This window comes from Hypomesus nipponensis, chromosome 18, assembly GCF_054491055.1.
Source record: "Hypomesus nipponensis isolate SF chromosome 18, ASM5449105v1, whole genome shotgun sequence".
In the NCBI taxonomy this organism is placed as follows: domain Eukaryota; kingdom Metazoa; phylum Chordata; class Actinopteri; order Osmeriformes; family Osmeridae; genus Hypomesus; species Hypomesus nipponensis.
In genome coordinates this window covers 14,171,061-14,196,382 of record NC_140378.1, presented here as the reverse complement: position 1 = coordinate 14,196,382, position 25,322 = coordinate 14,171,061, and the positions used below count along the sequence as shown (strand labels likewise).

Below are 25,322 nucleotides of genomic sequence, written 5' to 3'. Positions count from 1 at the left end.
TGTGTGTGTGCGCGTGTGTGTGTGTGTGTGCGTGCGTGTGCGTGCGTGTGTGTGCGTGTGCGCAGTGGCAGACCTTCCACGCAGCGGCAGCCGGCCTGCAGCACCCAGGCGTACATGTCCACCCTGGACTGGGACATGAGCTGGTCTCCCATCAGGTAGGTGTTGTGGGAGGAAGCGATGAAGTAGCTGCACAGAGGCTGAGTCATGTCCTGGTTCACCTTGTAGTGTTCTGGGTTGAAGATGTCCCCGGCAGGACTGCGCATGTAGTTGGTGAAACCTGAGGAAGGACACAGACTCCAGCCTCAATCTTTCACATTCACAAGTTAAAGGTTTAGCAGTGATATTGTGAACCATAGCATAACTGCAAATGCATGAAATTGGGGGTTAACATCACACAGAGATACATATGGCCAACACCAGGTATACTGTAGTAGACATTTTAAAAGTAGAAAGAGATTTGATGTTGAATAGAAAAACTGGGTAACACTTTAGATGAGCTCACCAAATTCATAATTTATTAACCAATTTGTTACCTATTAGTTAACAGTTTGTTCACCATTAGTTATTTATTGTTTATACAAAATGTATCATTAGTAAAGCATTTGTTCACACAGTTAGGGTTAGGGTTCGGGTTTAGGGCTAGGGTTTAGGTTTAGGTTAAGGGTTTACGTTTTGGTTAGGGTTTAGCTTTACTAATGCTTTACTAATGATACATTTTGTATGAACAACAAATAACTAATGGTGAACAAACCGTTAACTAATAAGTAACAAATTGGTTAATAAATTAGGAATTTGGTGAGCTCATCTAAAGTGTTACCAAAAACTGTTGTAAAAGAGACACAGAATGCCTTAAGAAGTTAAATGAGTTTAGATAATATCCATGACCAGATACTGTATTCAGCAGAGTGCAATACATGGTTTAGGGCATCAGCTAAAAATCTATTATGAATTTCCATACTTCTCAACCATATGAATTTTTGAGGAATATTTAAATACTTTATACACTGATGAACAAGGTAAGATTTTTTTTCTCCTGAAAGCCCAATTGCAGATACCTGCTATAGTTCTGACCAATAAGGAACATAGTTTAAGTCCATAAGGAGTGCTTACCATCAATACCCAGAACCCCCTGTTTCTGGTTCTCAGAGCAAGGCTCAAATTTGTTCACAATCTCAAGACAATGGTCTTTGGTCACCTTGGTCATCTAGGAATGACAGAAAACACAATAGATCAATTACAAAAACATACAGTCCATTCCCCATGAGAATAATCCCCCCAAGAAAAAAACAACTACACTGAGTTGTTTGGCGCAGTTCAAGCAGCCCTAAACCAATTAGGGAGCTTCCTCACAGGCTAGTTCTGTTCCCATCCCTGCACTGGAATCCGCTTGTCTCCTGGACAGCTGGCTTTTTAAACCGGATCATTGGTCGATCAGATTCCCATCTATGTCAATCATCGTCAGTGGATGCCGTTTGGGTGGGGAGGAGAGGGTAGGGGGACAGGTTTCCCAATACTGGCTCACTATGTAAAGGCTTAGCCCTGGGAGACAGCTAGACTTTGGCTAAGTAGCTTGGTGTACTTAATGGGTGGAGACAGTGTTTTGGACACAAAAAGCTGGCAAAATACTAATTCTACTCTCTGTTATGACACTTTCCCCTGGTCACTTTCAGAAGCTGGCCGGACTTTCCACTACTTTATGACGTCCGTCTTGCCCCAATTGTGGTACCTTATCATAGGCTTAGCCTTTTAGTGGTAGGGGTTAAATATTGCTAAGACTGAGTACATTATGTTCTGCTTGAGTTTTGAGACATTTTGTTTATCATGGTCTGAGCAAATAATGTGTATTTTTGAAAGGTTAGGTAGACCCAGAAAATCCAAACTTCAAAAGGCAGAGTAAACTGATGGTAAGAGACACTGAGTATGATAGCAGCAGTCGACTCAGCGGTCTCTTGGCATCACCTTGCAAAACACCACGATGTGGGAGTTAGTATCACATTTGCATTGCCGATGAAATGCTTACAACAATTAGAGAGAATACACCCTCTGAAACAGGCTGACAGTAACTGTCTCCAAAACAGAGAACATTTCGTTTCAGTTATGTACATTTCAGTGCAAAGTGCATTCCAGGGTTTTTAAAAGAAGCCGAGGCTTTCATTACTTTGGTGTCCTCACACAAACCATTAGACCAGCGCCCACATTTTATTCCAAAGCGGTTAGAAATTCATTTGAAGTGGTGGTTCTAATTTGACAAGCCACGTTCGGGCCCCTGTGTCTGCATTTACCCACGGCTATTAAGCTTTACTTAAGGCACCCATGGTCAATCTATTACAGGCCTGTCTGACACCATGTGCAATGCCTAATGAGACACTCCTTCTGGAAGATTCATTTTAATTTGGGTATTAGAGTATACTGGGTCTGGAGTCAGCAAAAAACTTCTGGAACTTGCCGAAACAGGGATATTAGGTATTGATTTGCTTAGCGTTCAATATTCAGCAGTGGAACTCAAGGGTTTGATGACTGGGGCATTTTCTGTTACAACGCATTATAACAAGATTGAGTGAATGGAGGGTCTTCTGAAAGGCGAATCAGTCCTGTGAAGAATGATTTTCATTTACAAGTCAAGAGGATATTGTAACAGCATTGTAAGGTGCTATAAGCTTTTTACTGCAACTCAAGATAACGCACAGTAACCTGCTAAGCTTTCAGCGTAATCATGAATCTGTGCAATTCATGAAAGTTGGCAACAGACAGGTGGCTGGGAGAAAAATAAAAATGAGAAGAAAGTTGTCACTGAGAAGACATGCTCTAATAGTGCATAGGGAGGCCACTTGGTTTGTACATGTACAACGTATGCGTGTGTGTTATCACACTTGTACACATGTTGGTTTCTGTCTGTGTCTGTGTGTGTGTGTGTGTGTGTGACGGTGTACCTTCTGCTCCAGCTCCAGGAAGCGGGCCAGGTCGGAGGTGTCCAGGTGGTCTTTGTGGCTGCTGTAGGTGAGCATGAGCAGGTACAGGTCCCTCCGCGTGGACATCATCTTGTAGAAGGAGCAGAACTCCTCAAAGTCCAGCGTGCCCTGGTTGTCATCAGTGTCTGCCTCCTGGAAGAACCAACAAGGACAGCTCCCCTCATAGCTCTCTCCACTGAACACCAAAGGGACACAATATCTAAGCAGCACCAGAACCATATTCATGACTCATGCACTATGCTTAAGGTGGCAGTTCGTTTCAACAGGCCAAAAAGCCAACACAAATTGAGACTTGAATAACAAGGTAATATAGGCCAATATTGAAAAGTGTATTCAATATTATTGATTTTTTTGTAAACAGAGAGATTAGCCGAGCGGATCAGCAGGGCAGCGGTAGATCGTGTAGCCCTCAGTGGGTCATAGATGGCTGTCTGCTCTACGAGCAGCTCCATATGTCAGGCCTCGCTTGCAGCGGCAGCAGGCTGCAGAGGGATGACGTGGGTGAGGGTGGGAGGTCGGCCCCGGAGCGGAACACACGCATGCATATGTGGCGCTCACACACACGCTCACGCACAGCCAGTTAACCTGCCAGTTCTCACGCCGTGTCAGATCCTGAACAAGGCTGACGCATGTACACTCACACCAATACACACAGAGAGACAAGACACACTCTCCACCACCCGGGACTGATCGTTGCTCTGGCGCGGTGGAAAGGACACTTGTTCCTCAGTGTAACTATACTGTAGTGCATGGGGGATGTCGTGATACAAGTGACAAGCACAGACGCTTACGGCTGAACGGTATGACTCACTTTTCACAAAAGCTTTTACAGAACTTCCACTGAACAAAACTGTACCAGATGACAATGTCGAAAGATATACAAATCGTATGTACGACACTAGGATGTTCAAATAACCACAGTTGTCTCTTGCTTACAGTTTGCCTCTACCAAACAGGGAACAGGCCTCCGTTACAGAGGATATGGAGGCTAACGTGGAACAGAAACCCAGAGAGACGCCGCTTTCAGAAACCAAATGAAAATACGAATCTAGTCTCATTCCCTCCCTATTTGTTATGTGAGGAGTACAAGCGCTGGAGACGTGTGCACGCGGTGCTCTCTTTTAGCTGTGTGGTTAATATGAATGAATTCCTCACTTTGCTCCTCCATTGCCTCTCCTTCCGGTCTCTGGCACTTTTTAACTGTGATAAATCATTGAGCGGTTCTTCTTGAGAGGCCCTTGGTAAGCTGAGGACAGACCTCTGGCTAGTACAGTCAACAGACCGGAAAAATAGTGCTGCATCCGATGCACTGCTAAGGCATATGTACCTCGCCTCTCAAGCTCTCTGAGGGAAAGTCTATCTCTGAGGGACCCGATACGACATTGCTTTGGCTTCCTGTGTTACACTTGGCTACATAGCCTTTGAAAGGTTCCCCTTTAAGGGTGTTTTATAAGGAACTGGAAACCCGTTTCTTCAGTTTACTACCTTCTGAGTGAAACACCAGGATGTAATGCGGCCCAACAAATGACATCAAGTTATGAATATCAACAACACAGAACATGAGAGTCCACTGCTCTGTTCTATCTACATAGTGTACATAAGAGGCAGGTCCCCTTATGTTGACACTTGATAATGTTCTCCCACTGGGAAGCATCCCAAGTCCAACACAAGTCCAACATGAGTGTTTAAGCAGTTTACCACCAACCATGTAAACACACACACACACATACAAATTGGTCTCTGGTGTGTTTCCAGTGTATTGCACCAGAGGCCATCTGTGGCCCTGCAGCACCATATGGGTGACCCCTCCACAGGATGCCAAGCTTACTGAAGGTCTGGGGAGAAGCTAGCAGAGTTAACATACTCCTACACCAGCATTAACAGGGCCCTCTGCGTGCACAAAGTCAACTGAGAACCATTCAAAACTGAAATATTAACTTAAACTTTGTTTAACCCAATTAGTCATGACACATTCCTCCAGTACTGACTTCAAATCAGCTTTAGAAGAGGTCAAGGTCTTGTAATATTCAGTATTTTGTTCTGGGAAGTTTTAGTGATTCAGGGAATTAAGTTATGAAAGTCATGAAAAATGTAATTTATACTTTTGGTGAGAATAGCCATTTCACAGTTTGCTGGAGCTGAATTGGTTTTTACAGCAACTAACAAACACATGTAGCTGAGGTAGACAGCAATGTTAATACTTTTTCAAGGGCTTTTTTGCATCAAATACAACAATTATATCCTAAATGAAACATTCCACCCCTTCACCTTGAAGCCAACAGTCACAAACACATAGGAACAAACCAAATAGAGTCCCCCTACCAAACCATCTGTACTGTACATGTACAGACACAGACACACTCACTCACTCACTCACTCACTTTGTGGTAAAAGGCCACTCATAAACCCTGCTGTCACTGATAACACTCTCCCTTCCCTTTGCGCTTCCCCGCCTCCCTCCTCCTCTCTCTCTGTCTATCTTTCACACCTGTCTCACCATCCCTCACTCATCTCAACAACACCAGCAGCCTTCATCATCAAGTCGTTCGTTGAGAGTGTATGTAGAAGTGTGTGTGTGTGTGTAAGGGGGCATGCTGAGTGTATATGTGTTCACTCCTACTTTAAGAGAAATGACACCGCAGCAACATTCCCTGGCAGCAACATTTCCCAATGTAGGAACGTAGCACATGTCGAGTGCTGGAGGGTGTGGGGACGTGCGTACCTTGAACATCTGCTTGACCCTCTGCCGGGGCAGGTTGACGTTGAGCTTGTGGAGGAGCTGCAGCACCTCGCTGATGCTGAGGCTGCCGTCGCCGTTCTTATCCGCCTCCGTGAACGTCTGCTTCAGCCACGTGGCGCCGCGCGCACGCTAAGGACCAATAGGAGACATGGAGGGGCCGCCCGTGCCCCACTGACTGTCCACACCGTCAATGGTTCTTCCTGGAGAACCCCCCCCCCCCACCCACCCACCCCCCCGCATGGGAAGTTTGGCTCATACCCTGCGCTAAGACCTGATCGTGTTCACGCCCAAATGGAGCTGTCACACTTCCTACATCAGAGCTGCACCTTCAGCATCCCTGCATGTTGGTTGTGTGTAGGTCTGTTCATACAATGGAGCTTCAATGAATAGTCATCCCACAGTCTCAGGGAATGCAGATGGATACAGATATGGGTGTCAACCCTCATACGGCATAAATTGTAAATTCTGCACAATTAAACACTGCAGCCTTCCTTTAAGACAATGGGATTCCCCTGGAAACATTACAATATCTATTGATGTTTAGCACAGCCCCAGCTTCCTGGCAGAGAGTCTAATATTAGATGGATGCGTCTGCCTGTGTTTGTGACCATGTGACTCAAGATGTGATGGGAACTTTTGACAGCTTCGCTTGCCCTCCTTTCATCATTCCATCAGCTTTACTGGTTTGCCTGAGCAGCAGGGAGTTGTGTGTGTGTGTGTGTATGTGTGTGCACATGCACATTTCCTGTGTGTGTATGTGTGAGAAACAAAACAGTGAGTTCCTGTGTAGAAGTCTACCAGCACATGGGAAAAATGGGCATGTGCGTTGTTGAACTCAGTAAAGTAGCTGGGTGTATGAGCGAACACGCATCCCATTTACACATTATACACACATATGGGTGCTTCAAATATGGGTGCACAGTGTCCACCACCAGACCCAATCTCCCCCCCCCTCCCTTTGCCCCCAGCCTGCACCAACCCCAGCAGCCCCCCCTCCCCTCGCAGGTGAAGGATATTGGTCTCGTGTGCGCTGCCTCTTGGCCAGACTGTCCTCGTCGCTGATGCCCGCCATCAGGTACTTGAGGCCGGTGATCCAGGTGCGGGCCTCCTCCCCCGTGCTGGAGACCAGGTCCAGGGACTCCATGTGCTCGCCGTAGTACAGGCTGAAGCAGCAGTTGGGGTCGAAGCTGCCCTCGGAGTAGCGCTGGAAGATCTCCGACTGCTTGCCCTCGCACACCTCCCGGATGGAGTCGATGGAGACTGGAGGAAGGAAAAAGAAGGTTAAAGAGTGTGGAGTTAGACTTCCTGTCAGGAGTCTGGAGTTTTGAGAGAGGGTGGGAAGGTGGTCAGAGGCTGTAATAAGGAGAGGAAGGGATGAGAAGCAGTTATTTTCTAGAAAGATGAAATGAGAGGTCACTGATCCTTACTGTCACACTGACATTGAAACGCAAATTGGTATTTGCATATATTGGAGAATCAGGAAATGATTCTAACTCATCAAAACTGAGATGAGAAGGAGGAAACTCACTTAAGGAAGCAAATCCCATTTATATAAGTTATCCTTGGATACATTTCACTTAATTCCACTGGATTCGAAGTTTTGCCCACTTTTGATGTAACGAGTTTTAAACAACAGTGGTTAAATAGTCCTGGCAACATATGTCGAAGCTTAACTTGGAAGTCTTAATTATGAGTTCAGGCACTGCGGTACAGCAGAAACTAAATGAACTTCCATTCGACAAATGAGTATGCCCAAAGAGCTGTGCTATTAAGACGAAACACTTACAGGACAGTAATGACATTTTACAGGAAGAGATTGCCTTTGAGTCATTCATTAACATTTAGCTTGGTTTGGGATGGGAGCAGACGGAGAAAATAATGGGATTTCCACTTGTGTCTCTGTGGCCAGTTTGCGTTATAGCACTTCCCCTCAATGAGTCACATGTGCACAGTAAAATACTAATGGCCTGGCTATAACAATGTACATTCATGTGACATGGCTCTCACACAAAGAGGCTGAGAGTACCATCATATTGGATCAGAACCTTTACAACCAAGGACAAAGAACACACTCACCGATGGATTACCTGTGACCAAGACGTGTGTGTGTGTGTGTCTGAGAGAGAGAGAGAGAGAGACTTCTTAACCTCACCAGCCTCTCAGAAGCCATATGGTCTCCCGGTTAAGGGCAGACTCAGTTCAATGCACAGAGCGTACCTAACAGACACACACTCAAACATGCACCTGCAGGGAAGAGCAGCTGTTCAGAGATGAAATGAGTAATGTCCATACATTTACATTTAGTCATTTAGCAGACGCTCTTATCCAGAGCGACTTACAGTAAGTACAGGGACATTCTCCCCAAGGCAAGGAGGGTGCCTTGCCTTGCCCAAGGACACAAGGTCATTTTTGGTGCAGCCGGGAATTGAACTGGCGACTTTCAGATTACTAGCCCGATTCCCTAACCGCTCCCTAACCGCACGCACACACACACACACACACACACACACACACACACACACACAATAAGCCTTATTCCCAATGCATTGTGCATACACACTCTCATTTGAATCAGCTCACATGAAACAAGTTCCACAGAAATAGAAAATGCATGGATATCTCTCTCTCTCACACACACACACACACACACACACACACACACACACACACACACACACACACACACACACACACACACACACACACAGTATACATTTCATCTCATTTTACCTGGATGAATGGGAAAATGAAACCTACTTAAATGAACAATGTCAACACACACTGCGCTGGATGTCAAAGGTTCTGCCCAGCCACTGAATAACACATGCTGCGGTGTGTGTGGTGGTGTAGTGGGCTGCGCTCTCACCTAAGTGTGAACATGTCCATGGACCAGGTCCAATCATGAATAATGCAGGAGGACACATTATTCACCACAGGTGCTGTAACCTCAAGCTACTGAGAGAGTTAAATAAGCCTGATTAGAGATGCCGGTCTGTTCCATGTGGTGCTTGTCTTTTTTTTTTATTTTTTTTTTTTTTACATATAATACTGTATATGGAGACTCACCAGTGAAAGATCTCCTAGTCTGGCCATTCTTGACCTGTTTGTGCTCAAGTCAAATCATTTGACAAGCTTTGGGCGGATAGAAAATGCATGATGAAGTAATATGGGAAGTTGGATAAAAAGAGGGATTTGAATGTGTGGAATCCAGAGTCTAGGTCATCAGGCTCATTGGCTCAGCTAGCCACTCACCAGTCTGCTCTTTGACACAAACAGGACAAGTGTGGTTATGTCAGGTTTCACTCAAACCTAGGCCAGTACTGAATGCTGGGGAGGGAGGGATGTGTCAGATTGTGTAAGTGTCTCTGAGTGTGTAAGTGTCTCTGAGTGTGTACGTGACTCTAACCGTGCGGCGTCTGTGCCGAATCATGTGTCGCTGGTCGGCCACGTTAAAGCTGATGAATAATTGAGGCCATTTATAAAGCGTATTAAGTCTGAGTGAGGCACAGAGCCAAAAACACAGGACTGATGGAGGTCAGAGACACAGGACTGATAGAGGCCAGAGACACAGGACTGATAGAGGCCAGAGACACAGGACTGATAGAGGCCAGAGACACAGGACTGATAGAGGCCAGAGACACAGGACTGATAGAGGCCAGAGACACAGGACTGATAGAGGCCAGAGACACAGGACTGATAGAGGCCAGAGACACAGGACTGATAGAGGCCAGAGACACAGGACTGATAGAGGCCAGAGACACAGGACTGATAGAGGCCAGAGACACAGGACTGATAGAGGCCAGAGACACAGGACTGATAGAGGCCAGAGACACAGGACTGATAGAGGCCAGAGACACAGGACTGATAGAGGCCAGAGACACAGGACTGATAGAGGCCAGAGACACAGGACTGATAGAGGCCAGAGACACAGGACTGAGGGAGAGGCCTTCATCCTTATTCTCAACAAAATAAAATCCTTCACTTGTAATGTACATAAGACGTTGTGCCACAATGGGTGTACATGTATTTGTGTGCGTACGAGTGTGTGTGAGGAGGACTCACTCTTGGCCTTCTCGTTCTTGCGGGATGGCCGCCAGCGGATGCAGGACTTGTGCTCGTCCAGGTAGAAGAAGCGCACCAGCCCCTTGGAGCCTCCGCGGAGCTTCACCATCTGGGTCCCCGTCTGCATGGAGCTCATGCATTTCTCCACTGGAGACAAGGAGAGATAGACAGACATTTACAGATGGCTGTACAATGACTTATTGATGTGTGTCTGTGTGTGTGTGTGAGAGAGAGAATGATGGTTTATTAGGGATTATCTGTTCAAGGTTTGTGTGGTGTATGCACATGTTGCTTTGCATTTGAGCAGAAGTCAGTGTGTGTGTTGTGTACACACATCTTGATCTGTGTTGTGCTTGTGTATGAGTGTTGATCCGCGCGTGTGTTCTTAACAACCATCTGGGTTCCATTCTGGAGCTTCTCCAATGAACAGTTATTTACCACGCACACAGTACAGTTCACAGATGCAGAAATGCATTGAACATGGCTGTCACTTCCCACTGAGTTTCACTTGGCAGAGGATAGGCTGAGGCCAGTTCTTCACAAAAGTCTCTCTAACAACACCACTATATCAGTGTGTTGAAGGGGAAAGACATTCAAATCAATAAAACATGGACCATGGGTATTGTTAGACGCCAGAATCCATTTTGTTTGTGAACATGTCAATGTTGAACCGCAATTCTATAAAGGGTACAACACCCAACCCATTTGAAGATGGAAGTGGTTTGCTATTTAAAAAAAAGACACTCCATTTAATGAAAAGTACTAAAATACTGTCTGGGATTCAGTCAGACACTGAGTGGGATACTATATTTGGGTGTCTCTTTGACATCTTTTGCTCAAATAGTCCAGCAAACGGTGTACATATTTAGCTGCTGTTGTTGTTCTTCTACAGTATCTCACCCTGGGCTGGCTTCTACATCATCACACCACATTATCTTAGTAGCTGGGAGACATCTGTCCACAACTATAACATTTGTTGAACCCCAAATTAAAAATTCAGACTATAACATTTAAAGTAGTTGTTATTTTTGTTATTATTTCCAATTACAGTTGCTTACAATAAAGATGTATAACCCTTCTGACACAAACTAATATCAACTGTAAGTACCACAGGCATTCCAATGATGGACTGGTTTAATTGGCCATTGACTGGGCTTTTCTGGGGTGGCTGGGACAAAAGGCCCCAAGGTGCTGGCTAATGTAGTTAAATCCCAAACTGTTGTGGTCAATTTTATACGCAGTTCCACCAAATAGGAAGGCTAGACCCATGTAATGCTAAAAACTGTCATTTTTCTCTTCCCTTCCCTAGAAAGTGAAACAGTCCTGTTCTACCCACGTGAGCTGGAAGTAGATCAAACACGCTACAGATAATCTGTTAACAGAATGAGGCCAACTTTCCTGTGGTCCATTTTCTTGAGGCATGTTGAATGTGACCAGGTCTAATGTGAGTACATTCCTGTGTCGTTTATGACTGCAGTCTGCTGGTTGAAAACAGATAGCCTATCTTTTTATTTGACTAAATATGACTTTCTACATAAGAACGTACACTGTAGCTATAGTTCTTCAGCTGCTGATGCTGCCACTGAACCATCAAACGAGGACAACCTTTTTTATTGTCTCAACAACACTGAATAGTCTATTCTTAAATCAAATAAATACAACAATGCCATGCAGAAATAAAAGATTATGATGAATTGTGCAGTTGTTAACATTTCATAACTCAGACAGCAGACAATGTCAATGAAATCTGTGTGAGGCCAAGAGCGGATTTCTATTGACGTGGCATTTGACCTGTCTGTTACCTTGGCACTCACCCAGAAACAACCAGGCAGAGACACTCACACTCCAACCTGATCGATACCACACCCTAAACCACACAGCCTGCAGGCTACCAACTCATCAACACATGCAAACACGCACACATGATTGCACATTGTTAAAAGCAGACCACTGTGCAGATGCACTACAGTCAAGCAAAAGGACGACCCACCCCTGGCCACACCAGGCAGTGAAACAAACAAACACCCATTTAGACACACGTTCCAATTCACATCAACAGTAAGGCCTAAATAATTGAGAGATTCTCTTCCCTATTCCCCAAACTGCTCTGAAAACCAAACTGTGGGTCTGCCTTCTTAGTTTTCCAACTGGGAGCCATCACAGTTACACTTCAATTTAATAAGGCAGGCAGGGAGGCAGACACGGAGGCAGGCAGGCAGGCAGGCAGGCAGGCAGGCAGGCAGGCAGGCAGGCAGGCAGGCAGGCAGGCAGGCAGGCAGGCAGGCAGGCAGGCAGGCAGGCAGGCAGGCAGGCAGGCAGGCAGGCAGGCAGGCAGGCAGGCAGGCAGGCAGGCAGGCAGGCAGGCAGGCAGGCAGGCAGGCAGGCAGGCAGGCAGGCAGGCAGGCAGGCAGGCAGGCAGGCAGGCAGGCAGGCAGGCAGGCAGGCAGGCAGGCAGGCAGGCAGGCAGGCAGGCAGGCAGGCAGGCAGGCAGGCAGGCAGGCAGGCAGGCAGGCAGGCAGGCAGGCAGGCAGGCAGGCAGGCAGGCAGGCAGGCAGGCAGGCAGGCAGGCAGGCAGGCAGGCAGGCAGGCAGGCAGGCAGGCAGGCAGGCAGGCAGGCAGGCAGGCAGGCAGGCAGGCAGGCAGGCAGGCAGGCAGGCAGGCAGGCAGGCAGGCAGGCAGGCAGGCAGGCAGGCAGGCAGGCAGGCAGGCAGGCAGGCAGGCAGGCAGGCAGGCAGGCAGGGAGGGAGGGAGGGAGGGAGGGAGGGAGGGAGGGAGGGAGGGAGGGAGGGAGGGAGGGAGGGAAGCAGGGGTGGGCTCCTTGCAGCCCTTCAGGAAGTCTCCAGCTAAGGCTAACATCTGCTACTCCACACTGGAAACCCAACCCTCTCTCCACCCTCCCTTCTGAGCCTCCCCTCATGTCAGCCCTAACCAGGAACACGAGGGAGCAGCACACAGGTGGTGTGGACTGGATGTGTGGAAGCCGTTAGCGTGTAAAGCCACGCAAGGTGACAATAAACTATTGTGTGTGTGTACTGTACAGTACGAGTGAATGGGTGAGTGTTCAGTAAGTGGAGGACTCTGCTTCGACTCTCTTTCTCGGTATCCTTTGAGTTTGAGATGGAAAACAAAATCTATAACGTGGACATTCTCACAGATAGCCAATGCTTTGCAAAGATGTGTGAAGACTAAAATGTGGACAAGTCCTCCAGAGGTCTGGCATGTCCACATGCCACTGTAACTGGAGTCACACAGGCCATGTACAGCACATCCACATCCCTTATCCATTATTCACTGAGACACTGCATTATACAGGCACCCACTGAAGACAACATTTCAGTTTCACAGTTTGACCCACTTCCGCATAGCACACTGGAAACTTTTAAAGGAGGCACTGGACACTACAGACAAAAGTTTAACAAGACTACCATGCACCAAGATATATTTTTAAGGGAGAAAGAGAGAGAGTGAAAGAGAGAGAGAGTGTGTGAAAGAGGTTGAGACAGTGAAAGAGAGTGCTGGCTACTCCAAACTTTCTAGCGGATTCGGGTTGGTTACCATAGAAACACTGTCGGGGTTAAAGGATGTGAAGATATAAAGCTGAAGCCCAGACTTGAGAAGAAAAGAAATGAACTTCTGGGCACTTCTACCATAGCTTCTAATGCATACTGACCAACATATGAGGAAAACATGCAACAGACTAAACATAAGGAATATTTTATGCATAATATTGCAAACTGATTGTCAGTAAGAAAAACACTGACACACTGAGCAGGTCAACATGTGTCAGCCACACATCACGGTTCAGGATCTCTGCAGGTTGGATTGTTGTGAGCGTGGGGCAGGAGGATCACACTGATACAACAGGAAAACCAAGTATCAGAGAGGGAAATCCCTACAGGAATCAAGATTACATCTGATTGGATCAAGTGGTTTATTTATTTGACCCTAATTAATCCAGGTGAGCTACTGTGAACCTAATCTAATTTTTGACCAACTAAAGACAGACTAACAAGTCTAAAAAAAGAAACCGAATCAAAGTAATTTAATTGAGAGGCAACAATTATTGGTGGTGTTACACCAGCCTAGTTCATTTCCTGACCTAGTTACACTGATGGTATGTGGAAGCGATTCCAGCATTGTGACGACCTACATTGTTAACAAGGTATTTGTACAGTATGAAAATGACGCTGGTCACCACAGCTGCCATGCTGGTTCATAAAGGAGGAGAAGACGTGAGGGTCTGGGGGTCAGCCCAAACAGCTGAGGATGACGTGAGTCAAGCTAGGGGTCAGACCTAATACCCTTCACTGGGCAACCTGCACCAATGGCAGGCAGGTGTAACCAAGGTGATGACCTCGTCATCTGTCGTCCCAGTGGGAGTGCAGTCTGGGGGAAAAGTGGGCCAGGCAAGCCTCGCCTTAGGAGGGCGGAGTCAGACGGCTCCACTCCCTCTTGCTCCGTCGGGGCACTAGGTTAAGCTCAAAGGGATTTTCTGGAGTCCATATGTCTCTCTCTTTTTGGTGCGTGCACACACACGCCCACGCACACACAAACAGGCATCTTAGTCACAAAGGTATATTTTAGACGTAACTGAAGAAAAAGGTGCAAAACCAGTAAAGCCACTGAGGAGGCTCCTCTGGTACAGCTCGGGGTGCTGTGCTCCTGCAGCACACACCAAACACGCTGCAATAACCAATCCACAATAGTCAGCATCAATCTATTACATATCTGATGACATGACACAACCCACAACACCAATCTACAGCTATACTACGAATTCTACTCGCCATGGTCGCCAACCAGCCATCAACCTCCATGAAGCCCCACGCTTACCCATGAACCCCAGCCTCCATCTGGAGGAGGCAAACATGCTGCTTCCTATCCAGAAGAACTCCTCGACCAGACGAGAGAAGGAGGCCCGCGGCAGGCTCTTACACAGCAACTTCTCTTTCTCTTCCACTCTCCTCACCAATCTGGGGCTCGCACCCTTGGCTGCTGCCGTCCTCCTCCTGGCCCCAGGGCGGGGCCTGTCACGTGTGGAGCCAGCGCCAGACAGGCACATCAGCGCTGAGGTCACGGGCCCCGTGGACAAGTGGCCGCTCATCCCAGCAGAACTCATGCAGGAGGGAGCTCACAGTTATGCTCTTCTAAAACTGAGAACAAATATGGGCTTCCAACCTCAATTTTGGACTGTTCTTGACTAGATGCTGGGTTTGAGACTTTTCGGGCTGGTAGGTATGTTGCCAGTGAAACGAGGTCATCTGAACCGTTCACTCGAGGTCCAAAAAGAGCACGAAAGCATTTTTCGATTGTTGTGCCTGTTTTCTGTAGTGTCTCAATAAGTGGCTCTCAGTGTCTTCTTGGTTTTGTCAATTCTTAGCAATCACAATCCTTGCTGACAGTTGATTTCCTGAGCTTTCTCTCAAACAGATCAGAGACTGCAATCTTTACTTTGACCGAAATAGAAAAGATGAAAAAATGAAATCCAAATGACATCAACAGATTGTCAATAACGCTGCTTCCCTCAGACAGCAGAAAATCTGTCAATGGTTGCTTTCTTCAATACGTCTCCATCTTAGACAACAGAAAGGTGCGCCAGCATTTTTGAGTGCCAGGATTCACACAATTCCATTATCTCTCCTTCCTGCAGTTCTTTGTTCAGCTGGAGTTCTCTTGTGGCAATCCAAAGGGCTGTCCCTAAGGATGGAGAGAGAGAGCTAGGAGACACAGTGGAGTGAACGGTAGCCAAGGGATCCTATGCACAAACTGTGCAACATGTTGTGGGCGTCAATCCTAATCTCTGGGACTCTGTAATCCGGGTCTGAGGGATTTACTTAATGTGTGAAATGAGAATGAGGGACCGCAAGAGAGAGAGGGAGAAGGACAGGCAGATCCCCAACAGAAATGTAAACACTCGTTATTTTACAAACCAGTTCATACATTTATTTAATCTCTACAAGAGTCACCTGAGGTCTACCTGTAAATATCAAAGTGACAACAATCACGCACAACTGAGCACACTAGAATACCCCAGACTAGAAGAAATATGAATCTTTCTCAAGATGAAGGAGGAACAGGATCATTACAGTTTGGGAAGTATGAACACAGAACTCTGAGTCAGTTTCATTTTCTTTTCATGTTTGGGATTTCTCTTGTTCTACAAATAAGGTCACTCATGCTATTTTCATCCTTTCTAGACAATGTTTCACAAATAAGGCCTTGTCCAGACAGCATAGTCAATCAAATGTGTACAGAAATGACTTCAGACCCTGCTAAAGCAAGCAAAGGAAAATGAGGGGGAAAATTAACCCTCCAAAAAACTCCTTTTACCTTTCAATAAGGTGAAATAAAGGACATGTGTCCTTCATTAACCCTCCTTCGTTCTCATTGTATCTTCGCATATTGAAAAGAAGTGGAGTTTGTGGAGTTTGTCAGTTATTGATCGTTGGATTTTGTTTTAGAAGAAATCCTGTTTATTTAACTATTTCAGACTTTGTTTTGCTGATCGTTCAAGTAGGCTATATCGCAGTGCAGCGCTTTCTACAGTTCTGGCGGTGAATTGCTTTCAGCACGCAGAGCCGTCAACCAATCCGTCGGACTCCGTGCGTGCGTCTGTCCGTAACGGAGTCGCAGATGTATAAATTGGCCTTTAACCCCTGACAGGCCACAGGCTACCAGTGCAAAGTCTGCGTCATCCGACGTTGTTTCGTGTGTTTTCACCTATGGTTTTCACAGGTAGTTTACTCAACCTAGACTGATAGTCCACGTACGTAACTCACCTGGAGCCACATTAGACATTAGCCTACTCCAAAGAGTTGTGTTCAGCAACTCTTTGACGACCTTCAATTTAATTCTAAATATTGATCAGTAGTGGTCCGTGGTCGCTTTAATTACCCAATCACCGGATCAGTTCGACAAGGATATATGCCTATTTTGAATGCGCGTTAAAACCACCTGCTTTGTAAGTTAATTAGTGAGACCCCAAAATACATCAAAATAGCTATGTGAGCTAATATGTAGTGTATGTGTAATGCAAAATCGACAGTTTTCTTCCTTGACCGTTGTAAGGTTTCCATGAGTGATAATCTAACTGAATTTTAGTACGACATCTCAAAATAGAAATAGTAGAAGTGTTGCTTCAATCAAAGTAAATTTAAGGAATAGGAAGACAGAAACAAAAGTTGAAGTGGCGCCCTTAAAGCAATTCAGCACCATGGCTAGCAACATGCACAGCCTGCACACACACGTGCAAATACACGCTCGAATACCCACGTTATAAAAAGAGAACGGTACTGTGAAAAGACCTCACAAGACCAGTAGAGAACTCTAGTTTCGCTGCTACACCATACAATATCAGCTGGGGTTATCCCATTCCGGCAACAAACAGTGTTTCACACCCATAAAACACGGGTCAGATGGTGTACACACGACCCACCCACAGCGCGGCGAGACAGGAAAATAAGTTGTCCTCACAGTGGGATCTAGACACTTCCTGGTTTTCTCATGTTAAAGGATACATTATTCATCTGTTCCCTTCCAGCTAGCCAATGCTACATTTGAACTTCCTTTACATGAGGCCCATCAGTATCTCCACTTGAATAGGAATTGAGTGAAACATATAGGAAATATATTGTTTACTAATTACTCTGCCTTTCCACACTCAACCCTAAATGCCATACTGTAACTCTCTACTATCTCAAAAGCACTGCGGTCAGTCATTCTGCTCAGTTTACACCCTGTGGTCAGTCTCATCCAAAACAAGCACAGACAAAACATGGACTGCAAGCAAAAAACAATTCCTAGATTATTAGTTTGAACTGTAACAATACACATTTGTATAGTGAGGTGCTGAGTCAGTCAAGCGCAGGATGGAGTGACACGACAACATTGATTAGACTATGTCCTGCTGAGACATTATGAAACATGCCTATCCATCTTCAGTCTGACAGAACACTTCATTGTGTGGAAAGTTTGTATCGTTATGCTGAATTGTTAAAATGTCTTGCTTCAGGCATGTAGTAATGTAGGTGGGGTTTCTTTATTGAAAGTGTAAAAGTAGCTGACATTTCCAGAAGGCAAGATAAACACCCAGAGGTACATTCTAAGTAGGGTCAGCCATAGGCAGTTTCACATCTGAAGTTAAATGGGAATTCTCTGGTTTAAAACATCTAAAGTGTAGACAGATCTCAGTGTCAGTGGCCCAGGGAGAGATGGATCTGGAGTGGTTTGGATCACATGCTGTGAGTGTCTATTATTAACTACAGGAAGTTACCTCAGTTGCTCTCTGGGTAAGCATGGGCCCAGGACATGCTGAGGCCAGATAGTATGCCCCACCTGTGTCTGATGCACACAAACCTGTGTTTTCATATCAATTGTATGACTTTAATATATTTGTATCAAGTTGGAATTGAGTTAATTCAGTTTGGAAATTTGATCAAACTAAAACATAGTGTGTGTGTGTGTGTGTTTGTGTGTGTATGTGGGGGGAGGGGGCTGAAAACAGTTAGTTTCCCATAAAACATTCTCATTATGAAGTGATCAAATATAAACTAAGACGCCCCAAGGCCTTGACTGTGGTACCCAACCCCTTCTTTTTTGTAGTGGACAGGACATCATATTTAGTTCATCAGCTGTGCTGTGGATTCATCCGACAATTCATAATAGCATTGTAGCACTGACACAACACACACACACTCCACCCACACTACCAAGCTACAGATTAGGACTTGGACCTGCCAGAGAAATCCACAAGCTGAACTATAATAGGTTAGGTCGATTCAAAACAAGAAGAGGCGCTTCAGCCCACACTGTGAAAAAAATAATAATCCAGATTTCATCATCCTAATCATCCCTTATTATGATCGTGTCTTGACAGGTTCCCTGTGACACGTGTCAGAACATGCCTCCAGGATGCATGTAATGCTGTGGGAGACCATCTCCTCTCCCGTTCTCTTTCTTATCCATTTCTTGCAGCATTTCTTCCTACAAGCTCACTGCCACCCTGCTAGAGAGTCAGTATGAGACTCAAGAACACTGGACTGGTGCAATGCAGCTCTAAACACTCTATATAATGTGACAAAACTCATTGAGGAAGTAACGCTAGCTCTGAACAAATGAACAGAAACTCTCGGTTTAGAAACCGACAGTGTTTGGTTTCCTAATGAGTCATTCTGACAGGAGACAGACGTCAGTGCCTGACACGACTGCCCCAGACTTGGACACAATCTTCAATTCAATCTAACGATCCCATGTGCCCTCTAAATGTAGCAGCGCAATGTCAAATCAGGGGATAGACAGTACGTAAAGTTACATTTTAGAAATACGTCTTTTTTTTTTTTTTTTTTTAGGTTCAAAATAATCTCCAGCGGTCAACATTGAGCCCACAAGGGCACACGGACCCTGGTGTAGAGTTACCATGCCAACTGAGGGGATTGGTGTCTAGCAGATGGCATAGTAGCACAGAGGATGTGGGTGCCTGCTGCTCTGCCTTCCAGGGGATCAGTGACGGGGTGTGCGCACGTGAGTTGGTGTGTGAGTGTGGGACTGAAGCTTATCTGGGGCTGAGACCCCACAAACGCCCTCGCTTACACACACTTCAGAGCACACGCATACTGTCACCTTCAAATCCTAACCCTAATCCCGTAGACTCCCCTGAGTGCTAAAGCGCACACATACATTAGTGCACAATTTCACCTCAAAATCCCACCCCTGATCCCTGTGTCGCCCGTCAATCTAGTGTAAATCAGTCTAGCTACACTGCAGTTCTGAATACAGCGCAGAGGCAACAAACTGGCGACAGTACACATGCGACAAATCCATGAAGTCTAAATACAAATCAAATGAAAGAGGCCCACATGTCATGTCATACCAAAACTGCATCTGACCTCTCGAAGGACACACTTCTTCTACACCGACAGGTTTTAACGGCGCGGCTCCTACTCAGGACAAGTAAGTGGACCCCTGCAGAGAAGTCATCCAGGCTTTCTTACAGGGCGCCATCTGAGAGATGTGGGAAGTGGAGTGAGGGGAGCTGAGGAGGCAGTCTCGCCGCACCATCTGGTCTAAAGGTTAACAGGAGAGGAATGGAGCAGTCGACATGAGAGAAGAGGAGGGCGCAGGGCTTGTGGCATCACCGACTGAAATACTGAAGGGCAGGATAGGGATGAGTCAAAGTAGAAGCATGGTTGAAGAATGACTGTCACTGGGGAATCATTTCTCTTCTCAATCATTTAAACAAAGTACAGTAACGACTACAGTACGACTACTGACTCTCATGCTACCCTCATGACATCCCTCTTTTCTCAAACCTGTGCACTTGTGTGTTCTGTAAACACTGTCATTACACACATTATTTCCTCTTGAGGACGTGGAGCTCTTGCTTAAAAATAAACCAAACTCATCCCTATTCAATGGATGCCCATTATTCCGTTCCATAACAATGAATAAATCATTTTCTATGATGGGGTGATTTAAAGTGGCCGCTTACATGAGCTCACAAGCTGAATAAGAACGATCTACAACCAAAAATAGGATTCCCTCTCTTCCTTTATTTAACCACTGAACATTCGAATGTATATGAATAATGATAAAGCAAGCACGAACGTTTCATCATGGTCTATGATATAACTCGACCATGCTTCCTCCCTCGAGCAAGACGAGTTACAAAACACTTGACACTCGTCTTTCTATTATTTGTTATCTCCCTTGACCCCCGTGGCTTGAAAGCTGGCTCCAGCTACACTGCTAATGCTGCGCTCCATGGCAGCAGCATAGTGGATATGGTCCAGGATTGCATCATTGCCACCCCATCAAAGAGAGTTGTTGCAGTACTGGGCTCAGTGGCTATTACAGTTTTGCTTGTAAGAAAGGGTAACAACTGGGGCTACAAAAACATTGCCATTGGTCAGTGGTTAGCCTGTCAATGCTTGTGAACAAAGCAGAAAAGTTGTATCAAGCTTAAGCTTTCACTTTGATGTCCATAAGGCAATGTTTTCTGACCTATAAGTCAAGTAAAGTACTTTTCTTACATTAGTCCGTGGTGAGTCTTGCTTGCTGGTCATAATGTGGCCATGGATACATCATTAAGTATAATTTAGCATCATTACCAGTATTGAAAGCCAACTGCTGTAGGCTTACTTCCAGGTTTCACACATGGACTCTCAATCTGTGGTTGGACGCTTCAGCCAGCCAGCTACTGGATTGTCTCCTCATTACACGGTCCATTTTATTCCAATCCATGGACACACAATTGGTTCTCTACAAATCTATAGCACAAAAACAATTTCATTGGATAACTAACATCCCTGCTCCAGAATAAACAGGCTCAGGTAATACTGAGTGATGGATTCAATACAGGGCAGTAGATTGTTCTACACAGGCTCAATAGGCTGTAGCTATTTGCTTGCTTGATGTTTTGACTAACATTGACAGATGACCAGCAGCTCAGTCATTCATGGAGGTGCAATCACTGAAGTACTTTTACTATAGACACAAGCATCTGTCTCATTTGGAGAAACTGCAGGGATTCAAAACACCTGACCAAGTTCAGACCTGTGATGTACATGACAGGGCTCCATTTGTGTAGCCATCTGAACTAGAACAGTATATCTGAGGACCGTTATTATCAGACAGTGCCATTCTTAGTAAGATATAGTTGTGTCCTTTTGGAGAACAAGAGCAAAAAGAGTAGTCCTATTGAATTGAATGGGGGGATAAACGCCGCTTCAGATCAGTAAGATCTGAGAGAAGAGTGAAGAAAATAAAACCATCCCAACATTGTCTTCTGACACCAGAAACGTTTCTCTTATTGAAAACCATGGTGGGGACATCTATAGTGGTTACATGCCAACAAACAGAGCAGCCACAAGGAATGGCTGTCATCACCCAGAGTGGCACAGTGCAATAACAAGTAGAAGCAACGGGAGAATAGAGTAGGCAGCAATGACAGCTTGAGCACAAACCTCACAATCTCTATGGAATATCAGTGATCTACCGAGAGAAGAGTCATATACAGGGCTTCCAGTTGTCCTCTATATTTGATACTGTAGAAGACTGAGACTGAAGATTCAGTCATCTATGAGTTTATAAAAAGCCTTATCAAGGGGCTGATACCATTCAAATCTAGTCATGTCTAAATCAATTTGCAATTTCGTCTGTAACAGGAGTTGCTGCTGAAAGCAGGTTTCCAAATGGAGAAAAAACTGATAGTGTTACAAATTGATTTATTACTTTAAGACTGGGATGAGCTTGCTGGGGAAATTACAAACTAACAAAACCTATTCTTTATAGGGATGTTGGCAAAATAATTAAGCCTCATACTGTCATCATCATCATTCAATTCGGTCAGACAACAATTAGATTTTAGTAGATGAGACTAACAGTCTAATCTGATGCACAACAGTATAGAGAATATGTCTGCCAAGGGAAAATCTACCATACTAAGAACTCCCACGAGTGCTTATCTGCTGTAGGTGTATTGAACCAGGATCACTGCACTCAAAATCCATCAAGGAGATTTGGAAAAGACCACAGTGTGCAATGGTTAATCCTATTGTGGCCCCCTCACTGTCATACCTGCCAGAACACTCATTTGAACACACACATACACACACACACATGAATAATCAACACAATCTCAAACGCCTATTTTTCTTTTTTCCCTACGTGAGCGAGTATTGACCACGTGGAAGCCCTTGTTCCCATCCACTAGCAGCAAGGTCCAGATTAAGTGTGTGTGGGCAGCCCTTGAGAACCTTTCTTATTAGTGAGATAAGGTGTCTGGCAACCCCTCCTTCACATCATCATCATTCCTTCAAGTAGCACAGCAGTCCATAGCGGATGGCTACACTGTAGCACTGTTCTCTGATGCTGGGGTTGGTAAACAGCCGAGGGCTTTGGTCCAGGACTTGAAGACAGTTTTCTATAGACGAGTACAGAATGAAGGATTCTCGTTTCATCATCAATGTTCAAAGCTTTCTGAAGGGTCCGTTAAAAGGCTTGATGCTTGCAGTAATGTCCATGTGATGTCGCCAAAAGTCAGAGCCAAGGCCAGCTCTGGAGAGAACAATAGAAAAGAAGGCAGACTGTGTTCCTCAGGGGTTAATGAATCCATGTCTTACCTGATAGAGAGCACTCCACCATGTTGAACTCATCCAGAATGAACACCACTGTAGAAACCCCCACATGGATCACACGACAGACAGTAAAACTCCATAACGCTTCCTCCACTTATTCCACTGTTAACTCATATCTGCAGGTGACAGGCTTCACAAAGTCTTAATAATAGCCATCCACTATTGGCTTTTTGTCATCCCTCACACATTCCTCCCTCTCTGCAAGACCCCAGTGTTCTTGGCATGCGCTGAAAGTGTTGTGTGAAGCTGCTAAGACGTCTCGTTCTTGGCCGAGGCATTCTTCTCACATCTCTGCTAATGAAACACTGGGGCGCAGGGCTTACACATCTATTTCGGCCAGAATGCCAGGCTCAGTGTGACTGACACGTATCCAAAGGGTTGCATGGATGATGGCTAAGTTTCTATCTTCTTGCCACAGATATTACAGTAGACCTACAACCCGGAATGCAGTATGTGTAATACCAATTGAGTGCTTATTGGTGCATGCTATAAGCTGAGCTAAACTGGTTGGTGACTGTCATGATATGGTTTTCCAGTGGTGCGTGTGCGTGCCCATGCATAAGTGTGTGAAAGCGTGTCTGCAGGCAGAATGATGAGCATGTGTTCAGACTCCACAGCACAAACCCTTTCACCTCATACTATGGCAAATTATCATTGTGGAAGAAGAGAGAAGAGGAAGGTGAAAAACAAGATGAAACAAATGTCTCTATAAACCACTCTAGCCATGGCGACCAGTGACACACACTGCCATGGAAAGCATGTGTGTGTTTGTGTGCGCATGCGCACGTGGCATACGTTGCTACATGTGGGAGAAACAGTAGATAGCAATGCATAGATGATTGAAAAACAGAGGACTCAGTGATGAGAAGTGTATCTCTATCATCACTACCTTCAGGATAGGAGACAGAGAAATGATCAAACAAGAGCAAAACTGGAAATAGCTTGATGGGGGACCTCACAATGCCTTTTGACCCAAGTTCTAATGTGACATTTTCACAATGCATTGACAGCACACTCACATTCACACACACAGACACATGCACACACTCAAACACACACATCCCCCTCTGGGCTTCATACTGAATGCGTGTTACAGTAATTGTCAGGGAAGAGTAGTTTCATAGAGAGGTGCCATTGGAGGAATTTGGCTTGGACCATTGTTTTGTTTTTATGTGTTCTAAATATGGACACAAACAAATATATAACAAACAAATAAATATTGTCCATTTGACTCAGATAGGACTTTGTTGGTGCCAGCTTTCCTCAGTGAAGCACAAACATGTCCAATTACACTAATTTCTGAGTAATATCTGATATCTACAATTGACAATTATCCCAGCAATGGAAAATGTGGATAAATAAGTCCTATAATTTCGGCATGTTGACATGCTGATCAAACACTACATAATGGACGCATGTTTGGAAATCACATATACAAAACATGACTCATTCTACTGAGTTGAAGTTGTTGCATTGTTAGAAGCAGAGTGCAAATTATACAATGACAATCGGGGAGGTCCACTTCTTCTCCAGGGCGTGTATCGACCCCCCCGACCTGTTGTTTTTACCTCTTTTCTTGGGGGTCCAAGTCTTAATTAGGGGGTCAGACCTCGCCAAACCCCCGTAATTCGCACCCTGGTTAGAAGCATGTTTGATTAGAAATGAAGCTTTTATGTGTGAGCCAAACTCCTGTCTGCTGAAACACAACTCCTGTCTGCTCAAACACAATTCCTGTCTGACCAAACACAACTCCTGCTCAAACACAACTCCTGTCTGCCCAAACACAACTCCTGTCTGCTCAAACACAACTCCTGTCTGCTCAAACACAACTCCTGTCTGCTCAAACACAACTCCTGTCTGCCCAAACACAACTCCTGTTTGCTTAAACACAACCCCTGTCTGCTCAAACACAACTCCTGTCTGCCCAAACACAACTCCTGTCTGCTCAAACACAACTCCTGTCTGCCCAAACACAACTCCTGTCTGCCCAAACACAACTCCTGTTTGCTCAAACACAACCCCTGTCTGCTCAAACACAACTCCTGTCTGCCCAAACACAACTCCTGTTTGCTCAAACACAACTCCTGTCTGCTCAAACACAACTCCTGTCTGCTCAAACACAACTCCTGTCTGCCCAAACACAACTCCTGTCTGCCCAAACACAACTCCTGTCTGCCCAAACACAACTCCTGTCTGCTCAAACACAACTCCTGTCTGCTCAAACACAACTCCTGCTCAAACACAACTCCTGTCTGCTCAAACACAACTCCTGTCTGCTCAAACACAACTCCTGCTCAAACACAACTCCTGCTCAAACACAACTCCTGCTCAAACATAACTCCTGTCTGCTCCATGCCAAGGCTACTTCAATGTCTCTCATCCCCCTTCATATTTCAAGAATTCACATTCAGGTCAATC

At 45.4% G+C, this 25,322-nt stretch overlaps 1 protein-coding gene across 1 annotated transcript in view; it reads right to left on the bottom strand.

Moving 5' to 3' along the window:
- plch2a (phospholipase C, eta 2a) overlaps positions 1-25,322 on the bottom strand; it is a gene marked incomplete at its 5' end in the record, with an annotated part of 79,758 nt that overhangs the window by 17,631 nt on the left and 36,805 nt on the right. Inside the window, 6 exons of the mRNA XM_084679031.1 lie at positions 74-277; positions 1,111-1,204; positions 2,931-3,101; positions 5,692-5,821; positions 6,726-6,969; positions 9,772-9,918. Of these exons, the coding sequence (XP_084535157.1) occupies positions 74-277; positions 1,111-1,204; positions 2,931-3,101; positions 5,692-5,821; positions 6,726-6,969; positions 9,772-9,918 (990 nt within the window). The remainder of the gene's footprint in view (positions 1-73; positions 278-1,110; positions 1,205-2,930; positions 3,102-5,691; positions 5,822-6,725; positions 6,970-9,771; positions 9,919-25,322) is intronic.